The sequence below is a fragment of the Haliotis asinina genome, chromosome 14, assembly GCF_037392515.1.
Source record: "Haliotis asinina isolate JCU_RB_2024 chromosome 14, JCU_Hal_asi_v2, whole genome shotgun sequence".
NCBI classification, from domain to species: domain Eukaryota; kingdom Metazoa; phylum Mollusca; class Gastropoda; order Lepetellida; family Haliotidae; genus Haliotis; species Haliotis asinina.
This window is the reverse complement of record NC_090293.1, coordinates 4,361,867-4,372,500: the sequence shown is the minus strand read 5'-3', so window position 1 is coordinate 4,372,500 and position 10,634 is coordinate 4,361,867. Positions and strand designations below refer to the sequence as shown.

The 10,634-nt window shown below is 41.1% G+C and overlaps 1 protein-coding gene across 1 annotated transcript; it reads right to left on the bottom strand.

Annotated features, from left to right (window-relative positions):
* Positions 1-8,302: 8,302 nt before the first annotated feature.
* Positions 8,303-9,904, bottom strand: LOC137262020 (uncharacterized). The gene has a single exon (XM_067799817.1). It carries the CDS (start codon positions 9,902-9,904, stop codon positions 8,303-8,305), a length of 1,602 nt encoding a protein of 533 aa, XP_067655918.1.
* Between the last annotated feature and the right edge of the window lie 730 nt (positions 9,905-10,634).

The following is a 10,634-nucleotide window of genomic DNA, read 5'->3' as shown; positions in this document are numbered from 1 at the left end:
CTACTACTACTACTACTACTGCTGCTGCTGCTGCTACTACTACTACTACTACTGCTGCTGCTGCTGCTACTACTACTACTACTACTACTGCTGCTACTGCTACTGCTACTACTACTACTACGACGACGACGACGACTACTACTGCTGCTGCTACTACTATTACTACTACTACTACGACGACGACTACTACTACTGCTGCTGCTGCTATTACTACTACTACTGCTGCTACTACTACTACTACTACTACTACGTTTCACGCTACCCTTTACCCGTGTTTCTGTATTAAGGCGTTCTACTGCAGACAAACACGACGGAGACAGTGGTTGTGAGGACAACAATCACACGTTCCGTTGTCCCACAATAAAATAAAGCGTGACTGTGCGACTTGAACAGCTGCTGAACAAACACATCAAACTATAGTAGATCTTACAACGCTAAGTGCCGTACTCTAGCTGCTGGTCTGAATATGTTGTACATGCAGGTGATTCAGCTAAAACAGTAAACAGATATCTCACTGCATTGTATCCCGGTCTTGTATGGTAGTTCCCAGATGCTCCTGGATCACTACCTACAATTACCGGTTCCTACTTCCAGTGATTGCCACAACTACTCCTATATCAAATGAAAATGGTAAATGCTTGGCTTTTACAAAACGTCCAATAATCTGAAATAGCTGTTTTATTTTGTCGAAAGCTTTGCACGCAAACCCCACGTTGTCTAATAACAGGTTATACGAGTCGTTTGGATATAACGAAAACGCGCAGTTAAATCAATTGTTCTAAGCTGTTAAAGAGACGAAAATTACCACTCTCAGATTGAATTATGTTGCTTTAAAAGCAACTAAAATTGTGTCACTTGAAGTACTAATTACATATTACACTTCCACCCGCCACAGCCCAATCCCGAGGTACGGCCATCTTCCCCTATACGTCTCTTGTTTATTCACATCCATGCATATGAGAAGGCTTCGACACATATGTTTAAATCAATTTTCCCCCACCTTTGCAAATTTAGTTTTTGAGTAAAAGCTTGTGCCTGAATTGACTTGTTTATGAAAGTTCATTTCACGGCGTGTGACTCCGCTGAGCGAACTTGTAACCCAATCAAGAAGCACGTGCTCCGTTTCCGCGCTGCCGACCATGCGTAGCGATGTCTTTTGAGGGCCAGACTCTGTTCTAGGCGATTGATGTAAACACTTGAAATTGGAAGTAGATCATTATCTGTATTAGTCGATCATTTTAGTTCTTTGTACCTGATTGGGTCGGGTTAAAGTGTCTGGTTCGAATCGACGTCCGTCACTCTGATTGATGAGAGGTTTCCAGTTTTATATATTATGGACTCTGCATACACTTCACACTATGTTTGGTATTAGTGAGTGTCTCTTCCATCAATCCCTGTCACAAAGTTCTAATTAGGACGAACACGTTCTCTCGCCACACCTCAGTCCCGGGGTCAGCTCATTGCATGTACAAGGGTGGTGGGGTAGTCTAGACGTCCGCTCGTCACGCCAAAGGCCCGGGTTCGATTCTTCACATGAGTACAATGTGTGAAGCCCATTTCTGGTAGTGATATTGCTGGAATATTGCTTAAACCGTCGAAAACCTAAACTCACACATTCTTTATGTCCCAGTACGCTTGTGTCTCCTCATGTAACCGATGTTACAATGCACCAGGCCCCGATTTCTCGACACGACTTGACACGATTTGAAACAGCTGAAATTTTCACTAAGTATAAGCACAAAAAAGAAACATTCTTATTTTTCACTGCATTTGTAATATAAAAAGTCATAACGACTAAAGTAATCTATCAACCAAACTCAAATTGTCTACTATGTGTGAGTTAAATATCAATTTCCTCTCATTATGGGAAATGCACTTTCTCAAATTTGAGTAAAAACCCTAACTTAAGTCAAAACCGAGACCTAAGTATGTTTCAAGAAATCGGGGCCAAGTCACAAAGCTTACACAACCAAGCTCGGAATCCAATCGCAGACACGACTACACAAGAGAATGTTGCTGGTCCAAATCATCAAGTCTTCGACACTTTGCAGAAGGATCGTCATGGCCACGATTGTGACGACGCTCAACGACATTCGTACTTACTCAAACGCTAATTCATTTCATATACAATCGTAGCCATATATGGCTGAAACACTACCGACGCGACTCCAAGCTCACTCACTTACTCACACCAGAGTCCCTAACTCGAATAGCAACACATGCTGAATTTATTTGTTCCATTTCTGGTGTCCCCGGCCGTGATAGTCATTAAGAGGTTGCCAAAACAAAAACTGCACTTTTACCCAACAACCCAATGTATACAAATCACTGATGAGTTTTCTGAGGTATCTCGTGCAAGACGTGAACTTCCGAGTGTTTGGAGGGAATTCACGGGTACGGTACACAAAGCCCCCCGGATGAGATCAAGTATGACACGGTTTGCGTCGTGAACGGACTGCCATCCCTTAGTTCTGCCAAGAACCGATAATCGTAGTTCGAATCCCGATTCGACTTGAGTACGAGGTCATATTACCAGGACCATCTCCGTGCTCGCAGATTCACCAAGTTTTTAAACATCACCGAACTGACGACTCCGCTGTGAGGAAGGAGTGAGTTTAGTTTTACGCCGCCCTCGGCAATATTCAAGCTATACGGCGGCGGGCTGTAAATAATCGAATATGGACCAGACAATCCAGTGATCAATATCATCGAACTGTGCAACTGGGAACCGATGACATGTGTCAACCAAGTCAGCAAACCTGACCACCCGAACCCGTAGTCGCCTCTTACGACAAGCATAGTCGCCTTTTGTGGTAAGCATGGGTTGCTGAAGGCCTATTCTACCCCGGATCTTTTTGGGTCCGTGGGGTAGGACCTTTTATCTTAACGTCTCATATCCATAGTGTACACAATACGTGTCATATTTGGAATTGCTCTTTGTCAGTAATGTAGATATTCTAATACTTTGGGGGCTTTAAACCGGGATTCAAACCCACATTCTCAGAGTAAGACACCTTATCGCCAGCACAAGTGGTTACTTTTACCACTTTCTGAAAAGCATTTTCCTTTTGCTCACTATCGTAAAAATATCCGTGTTTTGATTTTACAGATATTACAAAATCTTCCTATGCGGTTGCCCTGTCGCCTTTACTTGCTTTAGAAGTCCATCTAAACCTGGTGATCATGACAATCAGAAAATAGTTCATACATTTGATAATAATATGTCAATGCATTATTTTTAAACAACCAGTGAAACATTCATAATTTTTGAGCGAGTGGTTGACGCCCTTTTCGTTCCAGCAATATCATGACCCGGGACAGAAATCTGTACATATGCAAAGACCTGAACCCGGGTCTTTGATGTGATGTGCGAGCGCATCAACCGCTAGACTACACCAGCGTCCTAATTACATTAGTTGGATAGGCAATCCCGATGCATCTAGCCCATATTAAACGAATTTGCCATTAGAACTGCGGAACAATGTTTGCAAGATCACATCTGAAGGTGAGCCCAAACCAAGGGCACTGTGTCATGTCGGGATTTAATAATGAACCTAGAAAGGACATGTTTCCCTGCATCATACCATACACATAAATATCAGTAAGAAATATATTTATGGCACGAGGACGCTTGTTTAAGGGACATGCAGATTGGTTTCCTTTATAGTTGCTGGGATATTTACTGTGTTCTTGATGCCGTTTTGCACGTTCAGATCACATTAAGCCTGACAAGATTGAAATTTCATCATCAATATCTCATTTTCTACAAAAGACCTTTACACGGAAATAAGAACCTATCGCTTAAATCAACGTTCAAATTTCCACATTTGCACCAGGAAGTTGTTTATTCAAGCTCCATCAGATTTGTGACATACCGTTACATTATAAATCACCATCAATGTGTCACGCCAGAGAAAAAATACCAAAGCTCTTCATCCAGAAAGTGTGCCGCCCCCCAAAATACGAACAAATTGCATGTTTGAGGGTGATCTCAGTTTGTCTTATAGCAGACGGAGCAGCAGCGTGGACTGCGCCATAAATCGGCCGTATCTTTCATTTTTCTGATTACCTGGGAGTTTGGATTTAAGTTGAAATCAGTCTGACATCAAGTCAGCACCGCGGCGTATCCTGAGCATGACACGGGCCACGATTTTCCATGATTTAGAGTCACTGTACCGCGAACGACACACGTAGGCTGGGCCATTTACGGCGCATGTGCGAGCGCCGCCATATTGCACGTGGACGTTGCACGTGCATGACGTTGTTGATGTGGCGGGAGCAATTCCTTGCACGCTATTGGCGCCTGCGGTTGCGTCGAGGTACATTGACTACAGTTTTGCAAGACTGATGTTCAGAGAGCAGTTTTAATGCTGATATGATCTTACAGAATAGCAAACGCATTAAACATCGACGACAGTCTGGTGTTCTGATGTTGCCTTACTTTTTTTCTTACAGTCTTCGACGTCTGTTGCACGAGATAGTCTCGTGCTCTGTCAGCGCCACCTAGTTGTTGGTGTGAGAGGTTGTTTTGTACAAACTTTCGCTACAATTCAGATATCGTTTATCTATCATCTGCATGGTATTAATAGGAAAAGAATATTTAGACTGTCTTCGGCTATTTATAACCAAATGGGACATATGCTACCGAAAAGACTCTTTAAAAAGTATTCAAAACGTATCTTGATCAGTATATTTTACACGTGCCGGGAACAATTCAACATGTATAAATAATTACAATAAGGGGAAATTTACCTGAGAGTAGGCGATATCTTAGAATTTAATCTTGAACCTTATTAAAATATCGAGGAAGTAACGACTTGCCTTTATGATAAAATCAACTGTCTCATAAACAGCGACATCAAAATTAATGTAAACTTGCTCAAAATAATTTCTCCAAATTCATATTTTGTATACTGGAGAGTTGTTTATAAGATTATAGACATGCAATGAGTGAATAAGTTTAGTTTTACGCCACACTCAGCGATATCCATGTCATATGGGGATAGTCTGCGAATAATCGAGTTAAGACCGGACAAACCAGTGATCAACAGCATGAGCATCGATCTGCGCCACTGGGATACATGTGACGGTGTCTGCCAAGTTAGGGAACCTGACCAATCGATCCCGTTAGTCGCCTCTTACGACAAGCATGGGTTTTTGAAGACAAATTCTACACCGGATATAAGTGAAATGTTTCTCGAACATTGGCGCGTCACTTTTATTTGTGTGCGTAACAATTTTTTATTGCGATTTAGAAAAGTAATTTTGACTCGGACGCGATCATACATATGTCCGCAATAAGAATGAGTGTCTGTAAGAGCGAGTGTGACTGAATTTACAACTCATTAACACGGGCTTAACTTTCCAAGCTGCGTTTCTGAGAGAAAAAAAGGTATTCCTTCCTCGTCACTTTTTTTCTATCAAAAAGTTTTTAAAAAGTCCTACCAACCTCATCACTTTTGAAAAAAATGTGCCCGAGAAACATTTACTTTTTTATGTAGCTTTATATGCATGTTGCTGAAACTGTAGATGTGTCACAAGAAAATCAGGGAGTGAGTGAGTGGGCTGGTGAATGAGTGGGTGAGTGAGTGGGCTGGTGAATGAGTGAGCGAGTGTAAACCTTTGTCTCAGCTCTGACTGCTACACGTCTAAATAACTATATGTCCTGTCGCACGCATTTCAGAACCATTGGCGCTGAAACAAACGATGATGCCATCGTCACCGTCATTACACATGGGCAACTCATGTCGGCTACTCTTTCAATACCCTAGGGCATCGCACTGTAAACGTATACTTTAAATTATTACAGAAACGAGGTCTGATAAAGAAGTTCATGTGCTTTGATTCTTTGAATTTTTGTCATGACTTCGAAATTGTACATAACACTTCATACTAAAATGAACTCCTGCAACGTTAAGTAGAGTATATTTTATATAAAATGTCGCACATTTGACAAAACAGAATCACATCTTGGTACCGCGTAGATACCAACTAGACATGAGATCGGCACACAAGGCACCAATCCGCATTGATCAGTCATCTTAATCGGTGTTAATGTAAATCGATTTGAAGCCAGGTGTTTTTATCAGCAAAAGAAATCAACTGGTGCAGTACGAAAATGTTTTTTTAAAAAGGACAAAGTCCCTTTATGATTAAAAAGTACGCATATGGTATCTCTTGTTATTTGCATAATTGATTAGATTTTACGCCTAGGATACACCTGTAATTAGTACAAAGTGTCTGACGCAGGTGAGCTGTCAACCAGCAGGTGCTCATTGTAACTGCAGTCATCTGTTGTCGCCGGAAGTGAGGGAATGTAGTCTATTGTCATGTATAGGCATGTGATGGGCTCCGGAAACGGCCATTAGTTTAAGCCGCCTATAGTCAGTATAACCGGCTGTTACATACATCTTAAGAAATTGCGCCATCTTGCCGTTACAATGACGACATTGTTCAGGTAACGATGGCATCCATGTTAAACGGTGAAATATGTGACATTGTATCCCCACAAAAAATGATTTATGGTTGCAAGCGCCATTGCTGACCTTAAAAACGAGGACCTAGTATTCTCAAATCCAAGGAAATTGTTAACAGCGAAGTTTATCCTTAAACTACATGCATGATCATTTCTGAAAATTCTTGAAAGGAGACTGTGAACTTAACACCTGCGCTCTTGTCATATAACAAACATTGTGGATGTGTGAATCATTATTTTTTTAATCAAGGGATGCAGTTTTATCAACAGGATGGTGGTTTTAAACGTTGCTTTGAACACAAAATCACATATGTAACGACTCTGGACCTTGATGTGGGAGGGTGACATGTGGTGATACAGTTTGTAGATATGGTTTACACCACAGTGAAACTGACGCAGACAGGGAGAGGGTGTGTGAGTCGTTTTGGTTTTACGCCGCTTCTAGCAATATTCCATCAATATGGGGACATCATCAGGAGACATGAGAAATGGGCTTCACACATTGTACCCGTGCAATCAAATCCGAGTATTTGGCGTGACGAGCGAACGCTTTAACCACTAGGCTACTCCATCGGCCCGACAAAGGTTTGGGGCCGACAAACCAAGGGACATAGTCACGGGGTGTTTTACGAAGCTCAAAGTCACGATCACACGAATATAATACCACCAACTGGGCCATTTGTGTACCCTAGCGACGTCATTGCTGTAGACGGTGATATTACTGTTGGCTGCATGTTAAGGCAAAGACCCTGACTATTAACCCCGTTTAGTAAAAGACAAATAGTGCGCAAAGTATCCTGAAAAGTACTTTACCTGTGCAATTAACGCCCGATTAAAGCAACAGAATATGACCATAAGAAATATGGTCATAATCATTCACAGAAAATAAAAAATAACGTAGCTTCATTTAAAAATTATTTACTTTGAGTTTGATTTTTAAGAATATTTTCACGTAACTACTTTTCTTTCACCCAAACAGTGGTGAATAGTTTTGTGTGAAAAACAACATTTCAGAAGCCGTGTTACCATGAGCAACAGCGCCTTTTAAATTACAGATCGATTATGAAAACAAGCGTTGTTGTGACAGATTCAGTGTCAGCTGCCATCCGACCAGGGGGTGCTCGGTGGGACTCGCCTCCACCTTCACCTCCCCCGCAATATGCAAATGTTCTGTCAAAGGAGCTTATACATGCTAGAAATTGTTTAAATTTTGCTATGTTTACGTCATTACCTTTTTGTAGGTGCAGGCGATAATGTGTCCAAATCCTTCGTCGATTCACGCTTGGTTCGCGTTAAGTACACGGAACCTCTTTGTACGGTCCCGTAGATGCTCCTGGTGTTGTCGAAGATGTAAGAGTTGTTGTGCATGGTGCTGGAGATATAATGTTATTGGTGTTATAATGTAATGCTACTGCATGTAATATCATATATGCAAATGTTGCTGTATAGGATGTTATGTATATGTACATGCTATATAAATTATGTATATATGTAATCGGTGTTCGAAATAATCGTCGGTCCGGCGCGGATTGCTACTGTATTAGGCCGGCAGTTCCGAATATCAGCACACCCTTGTGGGCTTTCGGCAAATGTGTCTTTCTTTCGGCTGGAATATTTCCCGTATTTTTATAGTTATTAATATTCGGGAACGATCCATGATAACTTACAATAACTTACAATTTCACTTCCTGGTATTTCATAGGAATGTCAGCACCTTTCTCGGGGCTATAGGTTTCACTAACTGATGTAGAAACAGTGTGAAACTTTGTTCAGTGTAGTCTATTGTGTTTTTATTGGTTTGACTTGTAGAAAATGGGCCGGCAGATTTCATTCAGGGCCTGTAGGTTTTAAAGCCTGCTGTTGGTAGCAGGCCCTGATGGCAAACTGGCAAGTTAAAGCATTGCAAACACTGTAAATGATGCTGTATATGACGCCATATGTGTCAATGATGCTGTATATGACGTCATATGTGTCAATGATGCTGTATATGATGTCATATGTGTCAATGATGCTGTATATGACGCCATATGTGTCAATGATGCTGTATATGACGTCATGTGTGTCAATGATGCTGTATATGACGTCATATGTGTCAATGATGCCGTATATGACGTCATATGTGTCAATGATGCCGTATATGACGTCATATGTGTCAATGATGCCGTATATGATGTCATATGTGTCAATGATGCTGTATATGACGCCATATGTGTCAATGATGCTGTATATGACGTCATATGTGTCAATGATGCTGTATATGACGCCATATGTGTCAATGATGCTGTATATGACGCCATATGTGTCAATGATGCTGTATATGACGTCATATGTGTCAATGATGCTGTATATGATGTCATATGTGTCAATGATGCTGTATATGACGCCATATGTGTCAATGATGCCGTATATGACGTCATATGTGTCAATGATGCTGTATATGATGTCATATGTGTCAATGATGCTGTATATGACGCCATATGTGTCAATGATGCTGTATATGACGCCATATGTGTCAATGATGCTGTATATGACGTCATATGTGTCAATGATGCTGTATATGACGTCATATGTGTCAATGATGCTGTATATGACGTCATATGTGTCAATGATGCCGTATATGACGTCATATGTGTCAATGATGCCGTATATGACGTCATATGTGTCAATGATGCTGTATATGACGTCATATGTGTCAATGATGCCGTATATGACGTCATATGTCTCAATGATGCCGTATATGACGTCATATGTGTCAATGATGCCGTATATGATGTCATATGTGTCAATGATGCTGTATATGACGCCATATGTGTCAATGATGCTGTATATGACGTCATATGTGTCAATGATGCTGTATATGACGCCATATGTGTCAATGATGCTGTATATGACGCCATATGTGTCAATGATGCTGTATATGACGTCATATGTGTCAATGATGCTGTATATGACGTCATATGTGTCAATGATGCCGTATATGACGTCATATGTGTCAATGATGCCGTATATGACGTCATATGTGTCAATGATGCTGTATATGACGCCATATGTGTCAATGATGCCGTATATGACGTCATATGTCTCAATGATGCCGTATATGACGTCATATGTGTCAATGATGCCGTATATGATGTCATATGTGTCAATGATGCTGTATATGACGCCATATGTGTCAATGATGCTGTATATGACGTCATATGTGTCAATGATGCTGTATATGACGCCATATGTGTCAATGATGCTGTATATGACGCCATATGTGTCAATGATGCTGTATATGACGTCATATGTGTCAATGATGCTGTATATGACGTCATATGTGTCAATGATGCCGTATATGACGTCATATGTGTCAATGATGCCGTATATGACGTCATATGTGTCAATGATGCTGTATATGACGTCATATGTGTCAATGATGCTGGACATGATATATGTACATGCTGCATATGTCACATACGTAAATGTTGATGTGTATGGTGTCAATTGTGTCCATATTGTACACAGATGGAAACGCTGTGTGATGTCATATGTGTACATATTGTATGTAGATGGAAACGCTGTATGTGGTGCTATAGATGTGGCTGTGTTTGTGTATGACGTTATACACGTAATGCTGTCGTACGTGATATTATAGCTGAACTGCTGAACAAGATGGCGCGGTCGACGAGCTGTCTAAAGAGACAGGTTAGTGGTCCAGCGAGCTTGAAGGTGCCGGGATCGAGCCCACCTGTGGCCGGATTAGAAATCTTGGCGTCATCTCTGTGTGCAGACTCTTTCAGTGTTGTCTTAACCCCGAGTGTATAGCATACAACTCTGTGCACGTCCACTAATCCGTTTGTAAATGACCAAATGATGGCCTTATGAATATGTGCAAACACTTAGTTGCGGGTACAGCAACGTGCAGTAAACTTGGACAAAGTACTGTGAATATGTGTCCCAGTCCATCCAGCTATGAATGGGTACCTCGTATTGATGGGAAAGTCACATGAACATGCGCCTAGTGGTTGCACAAGGTGTAGGATCCCACGGGAGTTTAGAAAGAAAATACGGTGTGCCAATGAGATTGACATTCAGTGATGGGAATGACAAAGAGCTTTGAGCATGGGATTATATCGCTGTATAAATACACATAAATAAAATAATATAATGTAATGAT

Bases quoted from the DNA above. Each gene is read 5' to 3' on its own strand.
- LOC137262020 (XM_067799817.1), bottom strand. From the start codon at position 9,904: ATGTCCAGCATCATTGACACATATGACGTCATATACAGCATCATTGAC.